Here is a 25,249-nt window from a genome sequence, read left to right on the forward strand (position 1 = left end):
CCCTCCTCTCTGATACTTTTACTTGTCTTTATTTAGGTTTAGGACATTGGCTGCAGGCCAAGGTTCCGTACCCTTAAATTAAATTTGTAATCCTCCCATGCTGTGATAACTCTTTCTTACTATGAGATTAATAATCAACCCTGTTTAAGTGCACAAGACAAAATAGGTAATAGCCTTTCCCTGGTTGGTTCCTCAATACATTCCTCTGGGAAACCATCCCGGATTCCCCCCCAAACTCAGCCTGAAAACTACCCTTTGTCAAATCTGTATAGTTAGTTATTATTGCAGTCCATTTCTTGCAAGCCCCCTCTTCTCTCTCAATTTATACCTGCTGTTGAGGGACCTTATACACTACTCTGCCAGGTGAATTCTTACTATTTCATATTGTGACCTCAGCTGATTCTGCATCTGAGACTCCATGTCCCACCCCTACAGTGAGCTCAACTTTTCAAGTCAAGAGTGTTTTATTGTCATATGTCACTAAATGGAACAATGAAATTCATATTTGCAGCAGCAAAGCAGGTATGTAAACATAGCATTCAGTAGGTAACGTTGTTCAATAAATTAAAAAAAAAAAAAACAGAACAAAAACAAAATAAAGCCCAAAGTCCTTAGTGCAATCAAGGCAGTTCGTAGTTCATAGTTTAGTTGGAGATCGTTGTGTCCAATGGTTGTTGGGAAAAAGTTATTCCTGAACCTGGACATTACAGTTTATAAGTAGAGCTATTCCACCTCCTTTCCCTTTCTTTCCCTCATTCTAAAATGTCACAAATCCCTGAATATTCATGATCCAGCTTTGGTGACCTTGCACACAAATCTCTGAAATGGATATAAATCATAACCATTTACTTCTATTTCTGCTGCCAAATCATGTATCACACTGCTGTGTCTACTGTGTGAATACTGATCGTGCTTTAAATATTATTTTAATATTTTTCCTTCATCTCACTATCTGCTGGTGCCCCCTTTCACTGGTATGCTCCATTCAGATACACTCGAGCGCTGCTTACACCTCTCAATGCCTTCTTATTGCCTTTCTAAATACCTTGACTCCCAAACTCCTTTGCTCTATTTCCAACCTAGCTTTTCTACCATCTGATTTTTACCATTTCCCAATTCCCCAAAAGCATGAGCAACACCCCTACTGTGAGGGCATTTGACCCATACGTGTTAGTTTGTGACCTGTCTGGTTTGTAGAGACAGCCCTAATTCATATATCATTTCTCCAGCCACACAGTCATAAATAAAACAGAAAATGTTAGAAATACTCAGCAAGTCAGGAAGCATCTGGGGGGAGAGAAAGTGCATGAATATTTCAGAGCAATGAAAGATTATAATCCTGAAAGGTTAACTCCATTTCTCTTTCTTCAGAACCATTATTTTCAGCTATTTATTCTGTTCCAAAAAGGTAATGCTAACATTTGATCTCAGCAGTTTGCTTCTGGGGAGAAGAAACAAAGGACTGGAAAGACATATTCAATGGGACCCTTCAAAAGAGAGTGTAAAAGAGAAACCAAAGATAAGGAGATATAGAAGAGATTAGGAAAAGAAATAGAAAAAATATGTTGTGATGCTGAGGGGGGGGGGGGGGGGGAGACGGGAGGGGTAGGAGAGGGAGGGAGAGAGAGAGAGATAGAGATAGAGATAGAGAGAGAGAGAGAGAGAGAGAGAGAGAGAGAGAGAGAGAGAGAGAGAGAGAGAGAGAGAGAGAGAGAGAGAGAGAGAGAGAGAGAGAGAGAGAGAGAAAGAAAGAGAGAAAATGGATCATCTTTTCATACTTCCTCATTATTTTCTTCATGTATATGTCAGAAAGCCCGATGTATCAACTTTCAATTACTGCCAGCCTAACAATTACATCTGATGTCAAACATACCCTGTAACAAAATCTTTGAGTAGTGACCGTTTGAATCATACTTAATCCCACCATATTAGAATTAGAGTTGTAGCCCAATGCCCAATACGATGAAAGCCAGCCCATGATACAGAGAATAATTATTATAAAATGTTTCTACTTACTCATAATATTCAGCTGCGGGATTGTTTTTGTACTCATAATATTTTGTGGATGAGTTTTGCTGGGTAAAGTTGGTGAGTTCAGAACAATTAGGGCTGTTCCAGTTGTTGTTGCAGTGGATCCAGGGGAGTTCCATTGTAAAGGATGAGAAAAGGTAATAGAGAGCCCAGGCGATGATGACATTGTAATAGAAACCGACATACAATGCAATCAAGATCACTGTGAAGCCAACACCTAAAGCAATGGTGCAAATAACAGGGAATCAAAGTCTGCTGTAGTCCCCCAGTGCTATTTTTAAACAATAAAATCAAGAACAGATCTTGAAACTGCATCTTAATTCCCTCGCACATTATAATGAATTCTGAAGATAGACACAAAAGCTGGAGTAACAGCGGACAAGCAGCATCTCTGGAGAAAATTGAATGGGTGATGTTAGGGCGGCACGGTAGCGCAGCGGTAGAGTTGCTGCTTTACAGCGAATGCAGCGCCGGAGACTCAGGTTCGATCCTGACTACGGGTGCTGCACTGTAAGGAGTTTGTACGTTCTCCCCGTGACCTGCGTGGGTTTTCTCCGAGATCTTCGGTTTCCTCCCACACTCCAAAGACGTACAGGTATTTAGGTTAATTGGCTGGGTAAATGTAAAAATTGTCCCTAGTGGGTGTAGGATAGTGTTAATGTACGGGGATCACTGGGCGGCACGGACTTGGTGGGCCGAAAAGGCCTGTTTCCAGCTGTATATATATGATATATGATATGATATATGTTTCGGGTCGAGACCCTTCCTCAGACTGGTTAGGGATAAGGGAAACGAGAGATATAGATGGTGATGCAGAGAAATAAAGAGCAATGAATGAAAGATATGCACCTCCTCCTACTTATCCTTGGACCATGATCCCACAGATGAGCGCCAAACCTTAATCTCCAACATCATTACTGATTTCATCACTTCTGGCTGTCTGCCTTCCACAGCCTCCAACCTTATCGTTTTCCAGCCCCGCACAGCCCATTTTCATTTTCTCCCCAAAATCCACAAACACTACTGCCCTGGCAGACCCATTGTTTCTGCCTGCTCCTGTCCCACGGTAATGATGTCCACATAACTCGACTCCATCCTATCCCCCCTGGTCCAATCTCTCCCGACCTATGCCCAAGATACCTCACATGCCCTGCGTCTCTATAATGACCTGCTTTCCGAGCCCCCACTCCCTCATCTTTACTATGGACGTTCAGTCACTATACACCTCCATCCCCCACCAGGAAGGCCTTAAAGCCCTCCGTTTGTTCCTCGTCCACAGAACCATCCAATTTCCCTCCACTAACACTCTACTCTGCCTAGCGGAGCTGGTCCTCACCCTCAACAACTTCTCCCACTTCCTCCAAGTCAAAGGCGTAGCTATGGGAACCCGCATGGACTCCAGCTATGCCTGCCTCTTTGTTGGGTACGTTGAACAATCCCTGTTCCAGGCGTAGACTGGCCCTATCCCCGAACTCTATCTCCATTACATTGATGACTGCATCGGTGCTACCTCTTGCACCCATGCAGAACTCATGGACTTCATCAACATGACCACTAATTTTCATCCTGCACTCAAATTTAATTGGACCATCTCTGACATCTCCCTCCCCTTTCTTGATCTCACAGTTGCCATCACAGGAAATAGACTACGGACTGACATCTATTACAAACCCACTGACTCCCACAACTATCTTGACTACGCTTCTTCCCACCCTGCTTCCTACAAAGACTCTATCCCCTAGGTCTACGCCGCATCTGCACCCAAGATGAGGTGTTCCATACTAGAACATCCGAGATGTCCTCATTCTTTAGGAAACGGGGCTTCCCCTCTCCCATCATAAACGAGGCCCTCACTCGTGTCTCCTCAGTACCCTGCAGCTCTGCCCTTGCTCCCCCTCCCCTTCTAATCCCCCTATTTGCAACAGCGACAGAGTCCCCCTAGTTCTTACCTTCCACCCCTTCTTCATCTGTCGCATACAACACATAATCCTCTGATATTTCCACCACCTCCAACTGGATCCCACCACTAGCCACATTTTCCCATCTCCACCCCTTTCCACCTTCCGCAGAGACCGTTCCCTCCACAACTCCCTGGTTAACTCATCCCTTCCCTTCCCAACCAAACCACCCCCTCCCCAGGTACCTTTCCCGTGCAACCGCAACCTGTTGCTATACCTCCTCTCTCGACTCTATCCAGGGACCCCGACAGTCCTTTCAGGTTAGGCAGAGGTTCACTTGCACCTCCTCCAACCTCATCTACTGTATCCGTTGTTCAAGATGTGGACTGTTATACATTGGCGAGACCAAACGCAGACTGTGCGATCATTTCGCGGAACACCTTCGCTCAGCCCACCTGAACCAACCTGATCTCCCCGTTGCTGGACATTTTAATTCCCCTTCCCATTCCTACACAGACCTTTCTGTCCTTGGTCTCCTCCATTGTCAGAGTGAGGCTAAATGCAAATTGGAGGAACATCAATGATTTGGATGAGAACATACAGGGCAAGATTAGCAAGTTTGCTGATGATACAAAAGTGAGTGGTTTTGCAGATAGTGAAGATGGTTGTGAAAGATTGCAGCAGGATCTGGGTCAATTGGCCAGGTGGGCAGAGGAATGGGTGATGGAATTTAATACAGAGAAATGTTGGGTGTTGCATTTTAGGATGTCGAATAAGGGCAGTAAATGGTAGTGTTGTAGAGCAGAGGGATTGAGGAATCTAGGTGCATGATTCCTTGAAGGTCGAGTTGCAGGTTGATAAGGTGGTCAAAAAGGCTTTTGGCACTTTGGCCTTCATCAGTCAGAGTATTAAGTATAGAAATTGGGAGGTCATGTTGCAGTTGTATAAGACGTTGGTGAGACCGCATTTAGAATAATGTGTTCAGTTCTGGATACCATGTTATAGGAAAGATATTGTCAAACTTGAAAGGGTTCAGAAAAGATTTATGAGGATGTTGCCAAGGCGAGAGGGTGTGAGTTATAGGGAGAGGTTGGCTAGGTTGGGTCTCTATTCCATGGAGAGCAGGGGGATGAGGAGTGATCTTATAGAGGTGTACAAAATCATGAGAGGAATAGATCGGGTAGATACACAGAGTCTCTTGCCCAGAGTAGGGGAATCGAGGATCAGAGGACATACTGTAGGTTCAAGGTGAAGGGGAAAAGATTTAATAGGAACCCGAGGGGTAACTTTTTCACACAAAGGGCGGTGGGTGTTTGGAACAAGCTGCCAGAGGAGGCAGTTGAGGCTGGGACTATCCCATCGTTTAAGAGACCGTTAGACAGATACACAGATAGGACAGGTTTGGAGGCGATATGGATCAAGCACAGGCAAATGGGACTAGTGTAGCTGGGACATTGTTGGCTGGTGTGGGCAAGTTGGGCTGAAGGGCCTGTTTCCACACTGTATCACTCAATGACTCTATGACTCCATATCTGGATCTCATATTTCGCTTGTGTAGCCTACAGCCCAGTGGTATGAATATTGATTTCTCTCACTTCAGGTAGCCCCGGCATTCCCTCTCTCTCTATCCCTCCCCCACCCAAGTTGCACTAGCTTCTCATTTTCACCCTACAAGCACCTTACAATAGCCTGTTTCCTTTATCATCGTTACTCTTTTGCATATCTTTTATTCATTGTTCTTTATCTCTCCACATCACCGTCAATATCTCTCATTTCCTTTATCCCTAACCAGTCTGAAGAAGGGTCTCGACCCGAAATGTCACCCATTCCTTCTCTCTAGAGATGCTGCCTGTCCAGCTGAGTTACTCCAGCTTATTATGTCTATCTTTGGTTTAAACCAGCATCTGCAGCTCCTTCTTACACATAATGAATTCTGAAGTGTCTCCAAATGCGAAGAAAAATAATAAATTGATGATAATTGCAGGGCTGTGCTGTGACTGATGACTTTTACAGTGTCACCAATTGCAAAAACATTATTCCAGCATTTTGTTCCTGCAGCATTTGTTACTTAAGATGAGGTTGTCAAAGGTTCTGTGCAGGATATCCAGACTACAGGTCGTTATAACACCAATTTTAAAGTGATTTTCTTCCATTTGGGCTCTGCTCACGGTCAGTAGCAACCGCTTAATGCTAACAGTAGCTGTTAGCTCCGGGTCACACGCAGCAACCGGCAAACAGCACGGAGATAGACACAAAAAGCTGGAGTAACTCAGCATCTCTGGAGAGAAGGAATGGGTGACGTTTCGGGTCGAGGCCCTTCTTCAGCACGGAGAGCTAGCTGTGCAGTTACCAGCTCTTAGCCCCTAAAAGAATGGCCAGACATACTGTTTAACACCATACATCAGATTCTTTCACAGAGACATATATTGGACATTTACACCAACCCTTTTCACGGAGGCGAAAAAGAAATGATGGGAGTTGAAATCCGAGTTTGCCAGTGAATGCAAAGGAGCTGTTTACCTTTAAATATGGGGCAGATCTTCCAAACCCCCGCAGCGCCTTCTCGATTGAATTGGCCCAGCGCTAATTCCATATAAAACAGTGGCATTCCAGCGATGAACATGAAGAATAAATATGGAATGAGAAAAGCCCCTAGACGAAAACAGAAGTTATTTAGCATGTTCACTGCAAAGTCTTGTCAGAGACAAGATTGCAGGTGTGGGTGCACAGACTTGCCCATTGTCCAGGCAGACTTGCCCATTGTCCAGGCAGACTGGCCCATTGTCCAGGCAGACTGGCCCATTGTCCAGGCAGACTTGCCCATTGTCCAGGCAGACTGGCCCATTGTCCAGGCAGACTTGCCCATTGTCCAGACAGACTGGCCCATTGTCCAGACAGACTGGCTCATTGTCCAGGCAGACTGGCTCATTGTCCAGGCAGACTTGCCTATTGTCCAGACAGACTGGCAGCGATCACTAAGGCAACACGTTTTCGCTGTGCACAGGTTCTTGTTTAAAATTGCTTGTTTTTTAAAATTAACTATTTTCGTATTTTAGTTTTAGAGACATGGCACGGAAACAGACAATTCGGCCCACCGAGTCCCGGCGATCCCCGCACACTAACACTATCCTGCACACACATACAAGGGACAATTTACAATTTTAACCAAAGTCAATTAATCTACAAACATGCCAGTCTTTGAGGTGTGGGAGGCAACCGGAGCACCCGAAGAAAACCCACGCAGGTCACAGGGATAATGTACAAACTCCACACAGAGCAGCACATGTAGTCAGGATCCAACTCGAGTCTGACGCTGTAATTTCGACCGCCGCATGTTGTTATGAATACTATGTTGTTATGAATACTTTGCGACTAATTAATACGAGTAAAGCTTCCAGTTCTAAGTATAAATTCAATTAAATGGCTCGATACCAAGAGGGACATAGGAGAATGCAGATGCTGAAAACTTGAGCTAAGCACAAAGTGCTGGAGGAACTCAGCGGGTCAGGCAGCATCTGTGGGGGGATGGACCGGCAACGTTTCGGGTCGGGACGAGTCTGAAGTGTCTGTCCCGGAATGCTACATAACCTGCTAAAATCCTTCAGAACTTAATGTTTACAACTTGATACCAACTCGGATATCATCGGAAACAGAATATGCCTGGCACGTCCTGTAGATAAAGGGGCCACGCTAGAGTTGCCGCCTTGCAGCGCCAGAGAGCCGGGTTCAGTTCTGACTGCGGGTGCTGTCTGTGGGAGTTTGTACGCTCTCCCAGTGACCTGGTGAGTTCTCCCTGCAGCTCCGGTTTCCTCTCACACCCCCAAAGACGTACATGTTTGTAGGTTAATTTGGCTCCGACAAATCTGTAAATTGTCCCTAGTGTGTAGGATAAGTCCTACTGTACAGGGTGATCGCTGGTCGGCGCGGACTCAGTGAGCCGAAGGTCCTGTTTCGTGCTCAACGGGTCAGGCAACATCTCCGAGGAACATCGAGTTCACTCTAATTTACTGCCCAACCTCTGAGAGATTCGGTTAAACTATCAAACGGTCATTACCACTTTATTCCATGCAATGTCCTGTTCCTGTGCATTCATATCCGACATGCTCCTAGTACAGATTTCAAAATGATGCCTTGCTGATTAGGAAATATGCTAAAAATCAGTGAACATTAGGGTGAATGTCTAAACTTCCTACCTCCGCCGTTGCGATAACAGAGATATGGGAATCTCCAGACATTGGCCAGGTCCACAGCAAAGCCGACAACTGAAAGGAGAAAATCGATCTTCTTAGCCCAGGTCTCACGAGTTTGGGTCTCGTCCTCCCTTTCCCCAGTCGACGGGACAAGCGCCGAGTTGGTCAACTGCACGCCATTCTGTTCCTTGACCAAAATCAGCTCCACCTTCTTGGTCTCCATCCTGTTGAGCTCTTGGGCTGGGGCCACTACTGAAGACATCAGGCCGAGGAGTCTCCCTTTGATTATGGGAATCGGGATCTGCTGACGCTCGAACTCCTTTCCACTCGCCGGTTGAGTTTTAACTGCAATGGTAAGCAAGCTTGTCAGTGAGGGGAACCGCTCCAACTGCGGAAACGGGAACATGGAACCCACTCAAACATTCCCACATCCAGAAACACAGAAAGGTGGAGGAGCCCTCCATTTGAAACCTTCGGCGTTTTATCGATGAAGTTGTCGCGCAACATTCGACAATTTGCGCGGATGAGATTAGTTTAAAAGGATACATGTTGAATAAATACAGGTTTATGATTTCTACACAATTCTGCAGTGGTTCCTGTACCATGTTGTGAGCAGTATAAGTTAACTGTTCCTTCACCTAGTCCGAAGAAGGGTCTCGACCCGAAGCGTCACCTATTCCTTCTCTCTGGAGATGCTGTCTGTTCCGCTTTTTGTGTCTATATTTAATTTAACTTTGATGCTTTAGATAATACAAATTGCAGTGAAGGGTTTGTTTTTTTTCTGCTTAATTATTACTTAATTTATATTATTTCGCGATAAAATACTTAAATACACAATAATTTAAATAGCCTGCTCATCATTAAATTCGAATAAACTGTGCACCCATACCCCCACCGCACAGTATGGTTGCAACATTGATATTTTCTAACAATGGCATGTTTGAGAATCTCTAGGAAACGTCGCGTTTACCAAACAAACAAATGTTACCAAACAAATACACAGATTATTTAAAAAACAAAAACAATGCCCAGAAATCCAATCGCAATCGGAAACGGCTCAAACAAGGTGAGTAGAGCGCGATTCTTTCCCAAAGTGCGGTCACAGTAAATCTCAATTATCTGAAGTAAACAGTTTAACGAAAAGGATCGCCTTTAAAGTACAGCATATTTTGTTCAAGTTCATCCATCTCTGCTTTTGGGAAGGCAAAATAGTCAAATTAGTTTTCTTCCCGACTCCAGTGCGGTTTATCAACAATTGGCATTTTACGAGATAAAGCAAGGAACAATACAATAGACACAAAAAGCTGGAGTAACTTAGCGTGACAGGCAGCATCTCTTGGAGAGAAGGAATGGGTGACGTTTCGGGTCAGACCCTTCTTTAGACAATACAACCAGCTTTACCTGTGTAATAACAAAGAACTTATTGTTATGACTGCAATAAAACAATGCGGCAAAACGAAATGCCGGGAACTATTACCAGTTAGATGGAGATGGCGAGATTCCGCCCGGAGTTGTCACAAGCTCGCCGCTCGATGACTGGAAGCAACAATGGGAAGGGATCGCTTCCAAACCTTTTGGTTTTGGTTTTGCACTTATGAGACGCAAGTTACGCCGCCGGAGCGACAGACTGATCAACGCGCCGAAAAGGGACGGACCTTCAATAAAATGCAGTAATTACACGGAGACTTGAGAAAGCAGGTGTAAGCAATGTGGCTCGCTGGAAGCAGAAACTCGGCATTACTCAATCTTCCTATGATGAAAGCGTTTAATGCGGAATAATTTCCATCTTTCATGACGATGATGCACCTTAGCAACTCTTGATGACCCATCAGAAGCGACTTAAATCAAGGTTGCATACATTGCGCTCTTCAATTTAGCTTGGCCGTGGGATATGTCGAATATTAGCGCAATGTTAACATATCTTTTAAAGTATTGAGAATCACACGATTAGATATGTATTTAAAATGAAACAAAGCATGTCAGGCATGGAATTCGCGATTGTAAGACAGAATATGTTGGAAATGATCGAGTCGCTAAGCAGCAACCCTGTAAAAACAAACACGTTGACGTTTCAAACATCACTTCTGCAATGAGAACAGTCCATCGTATATTTTAAAAATCCCATCATTATTCACCTAATATGTTCTGGTTTACACAAGCTATAGAACAATATGTTTATAGACTTCTTTCATTTGTATCAATGCGTAATCTAATTAACGAAATCCTTACCATTATGCAAATCCAATTTGCAGTAAATGTGGGTATCATGGAAAGTTAATCCATTGATTTATCTGCATCGAATAGTGGGTTAAAAACCGGAATAATGCATCTATCAATCACCTATCCTTATCATTTCACACTTTGAACGTTTATTTTTCAGACGGAATCCGCATTTTCCGCTTGAATGTTGTAGGATGGAATTGCAAATGCTGGTTTAAACCGAAGATATACACAAAAATGCTGGAGTAACTCAGCAGGTCAGACAGCATCTATGGAGAGAAGGAATGGGTGACGTTTCGGGTCGAGACCCTTCTTCTTTAGACGTCTGAAGATGGGTCCCGACCCGAAACGTCACCCATTCGTTCTATCCAGAGATGCTGCCTGTCCAGCTGAGTTACTCCAGCATTGTATGTCTATTTTCCACTAACGAAGAAAGGACGTTGAAATGACTAGTGGAAATGCCTTTCCTGCAATTAGCAGCCAAGTTTCATTTACACTTGATATCAGTTAATTAATGTGTACATTTTCAAGCGCGACACCATGCTTTAACTACAACACTACATTAACCACAATACATAATGGGGGTTATACTGCTGGGAAGGAATCAACACTTGTCATTTTGAACTTTAATTTTAAACCATAATATCAAGTATATTTGAAGATTGTATTGGAGGATTTATTTTGTGACTTATTGTAACCGACACCTTTTAACGTTTCATATTGCCACCCAAGAAATACTATTTGTTTTAAAATCTGTCCAATCCCTTTATTTATCTGTATAAAATCTCAGACGAATCCACACCACATATTTGCATTTAGCTTCTCAAACTTTTTCAAAGCTTCCACCAAATAAGCCAACTCTTTTAAAACGAATATGATGAACAATGCAGGAGTTAAACCGCGCCTTTCGTTGTGAACAGTGGGGCACAATAATAAATTGATAACAGGCGCTGCCGTGGCAAATAATTGGCAGAGTGTTAATGTCCGAACAAAAGGAAATCAGCGGGCCAGGCAACATCTCTGGAGAACATGGCATGGGGGAGGTGACGTTTCGGGTCGGGACCCTTCTTCAGACTGAAGCTAATGGAAGCTCTTTGCACTGAGTGTCCTAATCCGCAACGTCGCCTACCCATGTTCCCCAGAGATGCTGCCTGACCCGCCCAGTTACTCCAGCACTTTCTGTCTTTTCATGTAAACCAGCACCTGCAGTTGCTAATTTCTGCAGGAAACAAATGGGGATCTCGCTTCAAAAATAAAACATTCAATGTTAATCGCGGGAGCATTTTGATTATTTGTGCCAGCACTATGAAGAATTTTTAACTTATCTTTTCTAATCTTGAATCTTTTTTTCCCCTGCAGGTTGGAAATGCGAAGAACGACGGGGCAAAGCTTTTAGGTGAGAGGGGGCACGTTTAAAGGAGATGTGGGGGCAAGTTTTCCACGCGGAGTGGTGAGTACCTGGGACGCGTTGTTGGGGGCGGTGGTGGAGGGAGACACGATCAGAGGCTTTTAGATTGGCACGTGAATAGGCAGAGAATGGAGGGGTATGGATCACGTATAGGTAAAGGTTGGTTTATCTTTGGCATCATGTTTGGCACAGATACCGAAAGGCTCGTTCGTATGCTGTTCTATTACGTCACGGACAATCGCCAATGTGGAGCGGGTTTTTACAACGTGCGTGGAATACATCTATATATGAGGAAATAAACATTCAGCTCTTTACTGTTCTTCATAAATAATGGTTGAGGTGAACTTCAATCTATGTGATAATGGTTGGATGAAGTCAGAATGGCAGACGCTGGTTGCGTTGCAGGTTTTGAAGGAATTCTTACTGGGTTAAACATTTGCCCGTCCTTGCAATGCCAGAAGGAGCAAGGCAAGGCATGGTGTTCAATGCACAGAGCTTCCTTCAGCTTCTTATTCACCTTTTGTAAGTAGAACTGGCCTCACAGGGACCAAACAATGGGATCAACGGTGTGAGAACTCTGATGGAGAAATTGTCTCCATAACACAGAAGGTTTATTCCACCAAGCTGCGTTTTGCTATGTGTGAACTGGCCCGAGTTCAGTGTTGCAGTTTTTCAGTGAATGTGATCTCCATTGTTTCTCGGTAGCATCTGCCCGGTATGATTGTAGATAAGTGATTGTAGATCTGCTTCTGTGGCAAGCACGCAAATAGTCCCGTGGGTTGGGCGCTATCTTGTTAGCACCTGGACTTCCACTACATGAATAGTGTTATCTAAAAATACATCTCCTTTTACATTTTTATATCACATTATTATTTCAGGCACTTGAGATTGTTAAAGAGAAATGCTGCAGAGGAGCAGTACTATTATCATTCCCAGATTGCATATTTAAGGATAAATTACATTTTTATGGCAACATTTTAATACAATGTTAAGACACTTCCATAGTATTCTGATTGTCAAAAATGCATGCGTGAAATGGTGCTGATGTAAATCTGCTTCTGTACCTAGGATTGTCTGTTCCTTCTCAAGGACAGGCATGAATTTCAGCTGTGAATGATATTGATCTCCCAATAAATGCATTTACACCATAAACATGTCACTTTTATGCCAAGTTCAAAAGCATACAATAAACTTCAAAACAGTGATTTTTTTCAGTTGTATGTTTAGCACTTGGCTGGGAGTCAAATATGTGATTAAAGATCTGGGCCCATTACCCAGACTTACATTGCAGTGGAACATACAGTGCATTCAGAAAGTATTCAGACCCCCTCACTTTTTCCACATTTTGTTACGTTACAGCCTTATTTTTAAATGGATTAAATTCATTTTTTTAATCATCAATTTACACACAATACCCCAGAATGAAGAAGCAAAATCAGATGTTTAGAAATTTTTGCAAAGTAATTAAAAAGAAAGAACTGAAATATCACATTTACATAAGTATTCAGACCCTTTGCTATGACACTCAAAATTGAGCTGAGGTTCATCCTGTTTCTATTGATTATCCTTGAGATGTTTCTACAACTTAATTGGAGTCCACCAGTGGTAAATTGAATTGATTGGACATGATTTGCAAAGGCACACACCTGTCTATATAAGGTCCCACAGTTGACAGTGCATGTCAGAGCAAAAGCCAAGCCATGAAGACAAAGGAATTGTCTGTAGACCTCCGAGACAGGATTGTATCGAGACACAGCTCTGGGGAAGGGTATAAAACAATTTCTGCAGCATTGCAGTCCCGAAGAGCACAGTGGCCTCCGTCATTCTTAAATGGAAGAACATTGGAACCACCAGGACTCTTCATAGAACTGGCTGCCTGGCCAAACTGAGCAATCGGGGACGAAGGGCCTTGGTCAGGGAGGTGACCAAGAACGCGATGGTCACTGACAGAGCTCCAGGGTTCCTCTGTGAAGATGGGAGAACCTTCCAGCAGGACAACTATATCTGCAGCACTCCACCAATCAGGTCTTTATGGTAGAGTGGCCAGGCGGAAGCCACTCCTCAGTAAAAGGCACTTGACAGCCTGCTTGGAGTTTGCCAAAAGTCACCTAAAGGACTCTCAGACCATGAGAAACAAGATTCTCTGGTCTGATGAAACCAAGATTGAACTCTTTGGCCTGAATGCCAAGCGTCACATCTGGAGGAAACCAGGCACCGCTCATCACCTGGCCAATACCATACCTACGGTGAAGCATGGTGGTGGCAGCATCATGCTGTGGGGATGTTTTTCAGCGGTAGGAACTGGGAGACATCTCTGGAGGGACCTGAAAATAGCTGTGCATCGATGCTCCCCATCCAACCCGACAGAGCTTGAGAGGATCTGCAGAGAAGAATGGAAGAAATTACCCAAATACAGGTGTGCCAAGCTTGTAGCGTCATACCCAAGAAGACGAGGCCCTTGCAACAGAGACAGAGTCCCCCTAGTTCTTACCTTCCACCCCTTCTTCATCTGTCGCATACAACACATAATCCTCTGAAATTTCCACCACCTCCAACAGGATCCCACCACTAGCCACATTTTCCCATCTCCACCCCTTTCCACCTTCCGCAGAGACCATTCCCTCCACAACTCCCTGGTTAACTCATCCCTTCCCAACCAAACCACCGCCTCCCCAGGTACCTTTCCCATGCAACCGCAGAAGATGCAACACCTGTTGCTATACCTCCTCTCTCGACTCTATCCAGGGACCCAAATAGTCTTTCCAGGTGAGACAGAGGTTCACCTGCACCTCCTCCAACCTCTTCTATTGTATCCGCTGCTCTAGATGTCAACTTATTTACATCGGCGAAACCAAACGCAGGCTCGGCAATCGTTTCACTCAACACCTTCGCTCAGTCCGCCTTAACCAACCTGATCTTCCGGTGGCTGAGCACTTCAACTCCCCCTCCCACTCCCAGTCTGACCTTTCTGTCATGGGCCTCCTCCAGTGCCATAGTGAGTCCCACCGGAAATTGGACGAAAAGCATCTCATATTTCGCTTGGGCAGCTTGCAGCCCAACGGCATGAACATTGACTTCTCCAACTTTTGATAGTTCCTCTGTCCCTCTCTTCCCCTCCCCCTTCCCAGTTCTCCCTCTATCTTCCTGTCTCCACCTATATCATTCCTTTGTCCCGCCTCCCTGACATTAGTCTGAAGAAGGGTCTCGACCCGATACGTCACCCATTCCTTCTCTCCTGAGATGCTGCCTGACCTGCTGAGTTACTCCAACATTTTGTGAAATAAATACCTTCGATTTGTACCAGCATCTGGTTATTTTCTCACACTATATCACCTCTGAATACCTTACCTTACAAATTAAAAAAACCCCAGCAAATGTAACTCTTTTTGCAACTGCTTTTGCTTCCCTTTACTGTTTTCTTTCCAGATCCTCTGGATTTTCACTATTTTGAACCTTTGCATTACTTTTCCCCTAAATAACCATTCTTCCCTGTCAAACATGACTGCTGGTAATGACAGTATGGGCCAAAAGGCCCATTTTCGAACCTCACTGACCATTGAAAATAGTAAAAATTGGTGAATCATTTTCATTGTCATGAATTATTACTATTGTTTAACACACTTGGGTATACTCATTTTCTCAGTAACATTTGAAAACTCAATTTAAAAATGAATTGTTTAAATGTTCATTTCAGCTAATTTAATCACAGGTGCATATCTCAGTTTGATTCATCGGTCAAGAAAAGGTTTATAAAGTTAAAGTCATTTGACATTATTCAGGCTGTGAAGCCAATTTGATGAAATCACATGAACACCACACATTCCTTATGGAAGGCATCAGAGATCAGGCTTAATAAATAACTGAAAAATCTAAGGCACAGAGCCTGCTTTATCTTTTATCAACAATTTGCCCACCTATCTCTCCCCTCTTTTCGGTCACTAGCATGCTGTCTATTCCTCCAGCAAATTATTTTGAATGAATGAAAAAAATAATTCAATATGAATCAGCCTCTTGTGTTCTCTAAGGCACCTCCACCAACCACTGTCCCTTTCCCAAGTGCTCTCTTACTGATATAATACTTAAGGGGATTCTGTGTTTGTAACAGTAGGACTGTCAATGATATTATTCATTTAAACTGACAGGAACTTCTTAGAAAACGTATATATTCATAGTTAAACGTGTCAACACAGCTGCAGCTGTTAGTGCTACCTTTCACCTCCAGTGGACCTTTGTAAATGCAAATGGTTCAAATCACCTATCTGAAGCATGAATTCTGGTGTTGCGCTAACAGGAAAAACCCAAGCATGGTTCAGTTATCAGTAAGAGTTTATGATGGCATCATAAATCACAATTACCAATAAAAAAAACTCAGCTATAAAACACTTTCCTTTATCAAGTCACATTAGCGAAGAGAAACTAATACTGCAATGTTAATGAGAAAATTACTGCAATTATTTAATGTTACTCTTTCCCTTAATCCGATATGCATGACCCCATTTTTTATACCTCCAGTAGTTTGAATGGAATTATATATATTTTTTCTGCTTCCTGCATAGATAAAAATGTTAAATATTACATTCTACTTGTTAATGCCCTGTTTGAAATTCGTTTCTTAATCTCGAAATGGAAAAGTCACCATGGGATTTAATAACACTTATCAACCCTTCCCTCAAAGTTGCTTCCAGTCTTACTACCACTTTCAATTTGTGTCCCAAATGGTGTCAATGCACCATAGACCATGTTGAATAAAACACCAAAAAAAAACCATAGCTATTTGGTGACTCTTTCTCATAGTTCACCCCAACATTTATCTCTCAAATCCACTGGATGGAAATTCCTCCCAACACTTTTACCTGAGCCTAAATCAGCTCCCTCATAGTCCAATTCAATCTTCAACCAACATAATTAACGTTTCTTTACAAAAACGTGGCTTGCAATGCTTCCCATTCTCTTTCTGCAGTTGTTGTTCCTTATTGGGCATGTTAAATGATTCCAAAATAGCCATTACCTATAATACCGTCCATTTCCCCTTCTTCGATAGGTTGATATCCTTCTGTGCTTACAGCTCATTAGTTTGGATGTTTTAGACTCTGTTAATTTGAGGAGTGGATACAAAATGTAAGTCTTGTTAAAAATATATATTTATTGACTCAAAGGCATATTGAGTACTTAGTTTATTACAAAAGACTTGTGGACTATACAGCCCATCATCTGCTAGTTCTTTCACTCCTTTAAAAATTTACTTTAGGAACTTAGAAAACATTGGCAACCCTAATGTTTACTGTTGCTCATCTTTTATTCTCAGCCATATTCTGTGAATTTCCAACTGTCTGGGCAATTGCTGTTTACTATATCCAAGACAACATAATGATGTCTCTGTTGGAAAGAACTATGCCACTTACAGAACCCAAGATCTAAAAATCCAAATCTGAAGAATAAGTTGAGGATCTTCCTCATTCAAGGTTAGCGATCCATAACTGCCATCTTACAGAAGTTATCTTAGGGAAATGGCAAGGATGTTTTAAAACATATTTTTAATCTTCAAGCTACAGTGCCCTCCATAATGTTTGGGACAAAGACCCATCATTTATTTATTTGCCTCTGTACCACAATTTGAGATTTGTAATAGAAAAAAATCACATGTGGTTAAAGAGCACATTGTCAGATTTTAATAAAGGCCATTTTTATACATTTTGGTTTCACCATGTAGAAATTACAGCTGTGTTTATACATAGATCCCCCATTTCAAGGCACCATAATGTTTGGGGCACATGATTTCACAGGCGTTTTTGTAATTGCTCAGGTGTATTTAATTGCCTCCTTAATGCAGGTCTTAGAGAGCTCTCAGCACCTAGTCTTTCTTCCAATCTTTCCATCGCCTTTGGTAATTTTTATTGCTGTTTATCAACATGAGGACCAAAGTTGTGCCAATGAAAGTCAAAGAAGCCATTATGAGACTGAGAAACAAGAATAAACTGTTGGAGACATCAGCCAAACATTAGGCTTACCAAAAATCAACTGTTTGGAACATCATTAAGGAGAAAGAGAGCACTCACTGGTGCTTACTAATTGCTCAGGGACTGGCAGGCCAAGGAAGACCTCCACAGCTGATGACAGAAGAATTCTCTCTATAATAAGGAAAAATTCCCAAACACCTGTCCGACAGATCAGAAACATTCTTCAGGTGTGGATTTGTCAATGACCACTGTCCGCAGAAGACTTCATGAACAGAAATACAGAGGCTACACTGCAAGATGCAAACCACTGGTTAGCCGCAAAAATAGGATGGCCAGGTTACAGTTTGCCAAGAAGTACTTAAAAGAGCAACAACAGCTGTGGAAAAAAGGTCTTGTGGACAGGTGAGATGAAGATTAACTTATGCCAAGAATAAAGTATGGAGGAGGGAAGGAACTGCCCAAGATCCAAAGCATACTACCTCATCTGTGAAATACAGTGGTGGGGGTGTTATGGCCTGTACATGTGTGGCTGCTTAAGGTACTGGCTCACTTAACATAGAAAATAAGTGCAGGAAGAGGCCATTTGAGCCAGCACCACCATTCATTGTGATCATCCACAATCAGTAACCTGTGCCCAACTTATCCCCATATCCCTTGATTCCACTAGCCCCCAGAGCTCCATCTAACTCTCTCTTAAATTCATCCAGTGATTTGGCCTCCACTGCCCTCTGTGGCAGAGAATTCCACAAATTCACAACTCTCTGGGTGAAAAAGTTCCTTCTCACCTCAGTTTTAAATGGCCTCCCCTTTATTCTAGGACTGTGGCCCCTGGTTCTGGACTTGCCCAACATTGGGAACATTTTTCCTGCATCTAGCTTGTCCATTCTTTTTATAATTTTATGTCTTTATAAGATCGGTGTTGGATGGTTTTTGTTTCTGTTTTTGGCTGTGTATGTGTGGGGGGGGGGGGGGGTGGGGGAAACCTTTCTTTTATTGGGTCTCTTCCCCGGGACGCAGCTCGGCCACGGGGCCTTCCATCGCCCGCGGGGCCTTCCAGCTCGGCCGCTGGACTTAACATCGCCGGCGCGGATCGGCCGCGGGACCTAACAGTGCCCGGCGTGGCTCGGCCGTGGGGCCTTCCATCACCCGGTATGGACGCGGGACGGTTCAGTGCTCGGTGCGGCTCGGCCGCGGGGCCTTCCATCGCCCGGTGTGGCTCGGCCGCTGGACTTAACATCGCCGGCGCGGCTCGGCTGCGGGACGTTTCAGTGCCCGGTGCGACTTGGCCGCTGGACTTAACATCACCAGCGCGGCTCGGCTGCGGGACGTTTCAGTGCCCGGTGCGGCTCGGCCGCTGGACTTAACATCGCCGGCGCGGCTCGGCTGCGGGACGTTTCAGTGCCCGGTGCGGCTCGGCTGCGGGACGTTTCAGTGCCCGGTGCGGCTCGGCTGCGGGACTTAACATCGCCTGCGCGGCTCGGCTGCGGGACGTTTCAGTGCCCGGTGCGGCTCGGCCGCTGGACTTAACATCGCCGGCGCGGCTCGGCCGCGGGACTTTTCAGTGCCCGGTGCGGCTCGGCCGCTGGACTTAACATCGCCGGCGCGGCTCGGCCGCGGGACGTTTCAGTGCCCGGTGTGGCTCGGCCGCGGGACGTTTCAGTGCCCGGTGTGGCTCGGCCGCGGGGCCTTCCATCCCCTTGCGGGGGCTGTGCGTGTCGGTTGCCTCGGTAGGGGTCGAGCTGCCTGTCCGTGGGCGCGGGGGGGAAGAGAGTGGAAGTTTTGTTGCCTTCCATCACAGTGAAGGGGTGTTTGGAGTCACTGTGATGGATGTTGGTGTTGGGGTCGTGTGTCCTGTGTTCTTTTCTTTTTTTTTTTGCTGTGTCTTGTGACTGCTGAAATTTTGTTCGGTATTTATACCGAATGACAATAAAGTTCTGTTATGTTATGTAGATCCCCTCTCATCCTACTAAACTTGTGAATACAAGCCTAGTCTTGTCAATCTTTCCTCCTATGACAGTCCCGCCATCCCAGGGATCAATCTCGCGAATCTACGCTGCACTGCCTCAATTACAAGGATGTCCTTCCTCAAATTAGGAGACCAAAACTGTACACAACACTCCAGATGTGGTCTTACCAGGGGCCTATACAACTGCAGAACCTCTTTACTCCTATACTGAAATCCTCTTATTATGAAGGCCAACATGCCATTAGCTTTCTTCACTGCCTGCTGTTCCTGCACGCCAACATTCAGTGACTGGTGTACAAGGACACCCAGGTCTCGCTGCACTTCCCCTTACCTAACCTGACACCATCGAGATTATAATCTGCCTCCTTGTTTTTTCCACCAAGGTGGATAACCTCGCATTTATCTATATTATTATATTGTATCTGCCCACTCACTCAACTTGTCCAGGTCACCCTGCAACCGACTAACATCCTCTTTGCCGTTCACACTGCCACCCAGCTTTGTGTCATCTGCAAACTTGCTAGTGTTACTTCTAATTCCTTCATCCAAATCATTAATATACACAGTAAACAGTTGCTGCCCCAACACCGAGCCTTGCGGCACTCCACTCGCCACTGCCTGCCATTCCGAAAAGGACCCGTTTACTCCTACTCTTTGCTTCCTGTCTGCCAACCAATTCTCTTCCAACTTATCTTCATTGATGATACAACTGCTGCTGGTAGTAGCATAATGAATTCTGAAGTGTATAGACACATCCGAACTGCTCAAGTTCAAACAAATACCTCAAAACTCATTGCCCAGCAGTTCATTCTACAGCAAGACAATGATTCCAAACATACTGCTAAAGCAACAAAGGAGTTTTTCAAAGTTAAAGAATGGTCAATTCTTGAGTGGCCAAGTCAATCACCCGATCTGAACCTAATTGAGCATGCCTTTTATATGCTGAAGAGAAAACTGAAGGGGACTAGTCCCCAAAACAAGCATATGATGGCTGCAATACAGGCCTGGCAGTGCATCACCAGAGAAGACACCCAGCAACTGGTGATGTCCATGAATCACAGATATCAAGCAGTCAGTGCATGCAAAGGATATGCAACAAAATACTAAACATGACTACTTTCATTTACATGACATTGCTGTGTCCCAAACAGTGACTAGTGGGGTACCGCAAAGCTCAGTGCTGGGACCCCAGTTATTTACAATATATATTAATGATTTGGACGAGGGAATTGAATGCAACATCTCTAAGATGTGATAGCATTACATTTGGAAAGTGGTGAAATCATCGGACAAAGTCAGCATGGATTTACCAAAGGCAAATCATGTCTGACGAATCTTATAGAATTTTTCGAGGATGTAACTAGTAGAGTGGATAAGGGAGAACCAGTCGATGTGTTATATCTGGACTTTCAGAAGGCCTTCGACAAGGTCCCACATAGGAAATTGGTGTACAAACTTAAAGCACACGGTATTGAGGGTTCAGTGTTGAGGTGGATAGAAAATTGGTTGGCAGACAGGAAGCAAAGTGTAGGAATAAACGGGTCCTTTTCGGAATGGCAGGCAGTGACTAGTGGGGTACCGCAAGGCTCAGTGCTGGGACCCCAGTCATTTACAGTGTATATTAATGATTTGGACGAGGGAATTGAATGCAACATCTCTAAGTTTGCGGATGACACGAAGCTGGGTGGCAGAGTTAGCTGCGAGGAGGATGCTAGGAGGCTGCAGAGTGACTTGGATAGATTAGGCGAGTGGGCAAATGCATGGCAGATGCAATATAATGTGGATAAATGTGAGGTTATCCACTTTGGTGGCAAGAACAGGAAAGCAGAGTATTACCTGAATGGTGACCGATTGGGAGAAGGGGAGATGCAACGTGACCTGGGTGTCATGGTGCACCAGTCATTGAAAGCAAGCATGCAGGTGCAGCAGGCAGTGAAGAAAGCGAATGGTATGTTGGCATTCATAGCAAGAGGATTTGAGTTTAGGAGCAGGGAGGTTCTGCTGCAGTTGTACAGGGCCTTGGTGAGACCGCACCTGGAGTATTGTGTGCAGTTTTGGTCTCCTAACCTGAGGAAAGATGTTCTTGCCTTAGAGGGAGTACAGAGAAGGTTCACCAGATTGATCCCTGGGATGGCGGGACTTACATATGAGGAAAGACTAGATAGACTGGGCTTGTACTCGCTGGAATTTAGAAGACTGAGGGGGGATCTTATAGAAACATATAAAATTCTTAAGGGGTTGGAGAGGTTAGATGCGGGAAGATTTTTCCCGATGTTGGGGGAGTCCAGAACCAGGGGTCACAGCTTAAGGATAAGGGGGAAGTCTTTTAGGACCGAGATGAGAAAACATTTCTTCACACAGAGAGTGGTGAGTCTGTGGAATTCTCTGCCACAGAAGGTAGTTGAGGCCAGTTCATTGGCTATATTTAAGAGGGAGTTAGATGTGGCCCTTTTTGCTAGAGGGATCAGGGGGTATGGAGAGAAGGCAGGTACAGGCTACTGAGCTGAATGATCAGCCATGATCATATTGAATGGCGGTGCAGGCTCGAAGGGCCGAATGGCCTACTCCTGCACCTATTTTCTATGTTTCTAAGTTTGCGGATGACACGAAGCTGGGTGGCAGTGTTAGCTGCGAGGAGGGTGCTAGGAGGCTGCAGAGTGAATTGGATAGATTAGGAGAGTGGGCAAATGCATGGCAGATGCAATATAATGTGGATAAATGTGAGGTTATCCACTTTGGCGGCAAGAACAGGAAAGCAGAGTATTACCTGAATGGTGGCCAATTAGGAAAAGGGGAGATGCAACGTGACCTGGGTGTCATGGTGCACCAGTCATTGAAAGCAAGCGTGCAGGTGCAGCAGGCAGTGAAGAAAGCGAATGGTATGTTAGCATTCATAGCAAGAGGATTTGAGTATAGGAGCAGGGAGGTTCTGCTGCAGTTGTACAGGGCCTTGGTGAGACCGCACCTGAAGTATTGTGTACAGTTTTGGTCTCCTAATCTGAGGAAAGACATTCTAGCCTTAGAGGGAGTACAGAGAAGGTTCACCAGATTGATCCCTGGGATGGCAGGACTTTCACATGAAGAAAGACTGGATAGACTGGGTTTATACTTGCTGGAATTTAGAAGCTGAGGGGGGATCTTATTGAAACATATAAAATTCTTAAGGGGTTGGAGAGGCTAGATGCGGGAAGATTGTTCCCGATGTTGGGGAAGTCCAGAACCAGGGGTCACAGCTTAAGGATAAGGGGGAAGTCTTTTAGGACCGAGATGAGAAAAAATTTCTTCACACAGAGTGGCGAGTCTGTGGAATTCTCTGCCACAGAAGGTAGTTGAGGCCAGTTCATTGGCTATATTTAAGAGGGAGTTAGATGTGGCCCTTATGGCTAAAGGGATCAGGGGGTATGGAGAAAAGGCAGGTACAGGTTACTGAGCTGGATGATCAGCCGTGATCATATTGAATGGCGGTGCAGGCTCGAAGGGCTGAATGGCCTACTCCTGCACCTATTTTCTATGAAATGGGGGGGGGGGGGGGGGGGGAACTATGTATAAAGACTGCTGTAATTTCTACACGTGGAGACCAAAATGTATAAACATGGCCTTCATTAAAATCTGACAATGTGCATTTTAACCACGTGATTTTTTTCTATTACAAATCTTAAATTGTGGAGCACAGAGGCAAATAAAAAACGATGGGTCTTTTTACCAAACATTATGGAGGGCACTGTAGATCCATTCTACATGTTTAGGAAGGAACTGCAGATGCTGGTTTACACCGAATATAAACAAAGTGCTGGAGTAACTCTGCGGGTTAGGCATCTCTGGAGAAAAGGACTTGAAGAAGGGTCTCAACCCAAAATGTCACCTAATCCTTTTCTCTAGAGATGCTGCCTGAACTGCTGTTACCCCAGCATTTTGTGTCCATCGCCAAGTTAATCTCCCAAATTAACCCTTGCCCCCCAAAATGAAGTTTGTAATGCTTCATTACTCAGTGATTAGTCTCTGGAATGTGCCTCCAGGGTTTGTAAGAGGCAGATTCATTTGTGATGTTTAAAATAGGTAAACAACTGGATAGTTTGCAGGGCTGTTGGGAGGAAAAATGTTCCCAATGTTGGGTGAGTCCAGAACCAGAGGCCAGTCTTAGAATAAAGCGGAGGCCATTTAAAACTAAGGTGAGAAGGAACCTTTTCACCCAGAGTTGTGAATTTGTGGAATTCTCTGCCAGAGGGCAGTGGAGGCCAAATCACTGGATGGATTTAAGAGAGAGTTAGATAGAGCTCTAGGGGCTAGTGGACTCAAGGGATATGGGGAGAAGGCAGGCACGGGTTATTGATTGTGGATGATCAGCCATGATCACAATGAATGGAGGTGCTGAATCAAAGGGCCGAATGGCCTCCTCCAGCACCTATTTTCTATGTTTGGAACAAGGGTGTGCAAGCAACCGTATTTCTCTTACATTGGGCTAGAACAGTGAATTGAATGGCTTTCTTCAGTGCTATAAACGTTATTTCTGTGATACAGGTGGTCTTCAGCTGCTGTGGGTTGATGGAAATAGTCTGCAAGTTTATATACTTAAGCCATATATTTGGGTGTCATTGTATGTGACGTAGCAATTCCCATTTTTTTCTTCAACTTCAATAAATTGAAAATATGCCTTATTTAAAACCCATTGAGTTTGTTCTCCAACATCCATGTGTAAAAGAAATCATTTTAAAATTAAAACTTATTGATTTTCAATTAATGTATTGTGATAGGGGTTTTCTTGGGCAGCCTTCATGAAACTATGAAATCCAAATCTTCAAACATAATTCAGTTATTAATGTATTAAACATTCTCCTTTATACCTGAATGGAGATCTACGACTAGTCTGTAGATTTGGTCTTTTATATCAAGGATGGAAGAGCAGCACATTTGGGCAGCTGATGGGAATTGCTGCACCAGTGCCAAAGACTGATTTTATCCAGAGCCTTGGGTAGTCTGTGGAGTCTGCACATTCTCCCTGGGACCACAGTGGGTTTCTTCTAATCTCCCCCTACATCCCAAAGATGTGATGGTTTGTAGATTAATCAGTCTCTGTAAATTGCCCCTAGTATGTGGGGTGTGGATGCAAAAGTGGGGCAACATAGAACTATTTCCAACGTATGTGAACAGATGATCAATAGTCAGCATGGACTCTGTGGGCCAAAGGGCCTGCTTCCAACCAGTATCTTGCAATCAATCAATCAAGGATATTGATTGATCCTTGCATTGACTGATCATTCGCATTTCTACACGATCAAAAAGGAAAATTTGAACAGTTTCAATTTTGCTCGTGTATTGAGAGTATGGAAAATTAATCACTTCATCTTAGGCAAGAAAAAAAGCCAACTCACAAAGGTTTGAGGATTTGGGCAGAAAGCCAGTAAGCCTCAGGACAAATGTCATGGGAATATTTCATTTGTTTTACATGCTTTCAGAGTGGAACATAAAATGGCAAAATGAGGTGGGAGCACATGTCAGTCAACATTCAAAACATCCAATTGGATATTTTACTGTGCTCATTAACTCAACAGCAGAAACAACCACAGGACACTATTTGATCC

At 44.2% G+C, this 25,249-nt stretch overlaps 1 protein-coding gene across 1 annotated transcript in view; it reads right to left on the minus strand.

Moving 5' to 3' along the window:
- The window catches only part of slc6a3 (solute carrier family 6 member 3), a 36,657-nt gene extending 27,017 nt beyond the window's left edge, over window positions 1-9,640 (minus strand). Inside the window, exons 1-4 of the mRNA XM_078420117.1 lie at window positions 9,597-9,640; window positions 8,123-8,464; window positions 6,450-6,581; window positions 2,017-2,248 (exon numbers count right to left, since the gene is read on the minus strand). Coding sequence (XP_078276243.1) covers window positions 2,017-2,248; window positions 6,450-6,581; window positions 8,123-8,381 — 623 coding nt within the window. The 5' untranslated portion in view covers window positions 8,382-8,464; window positions 9,597-9,640. The remainder of the gene's footprint in view (window positions 1-2,016; window positions 2,249-6,449; window positions 6,582-8,122; window positions 8,465-9,596) is intronic.
- Window positions 9,641-25,249: the final 15,609 nt, after the last annotated feature.

Source organism: Rhinoraja longicauda, chromosome 2, assembly GCF_053455715.1.
Source record: "Rhinoraja longicauda isolate Sanriku21f chromosome 2, sRhiLon1.1, whole genome shotgun sequence".
Classification (NCBI taxonomy): domain Eukaryota; kingdom Metazoa; phylum Chordata; class Chondrichthyes; order Rajiformes; family Arhynchobatidae; genus Rhinoraja; species Rhinoraja longicauda.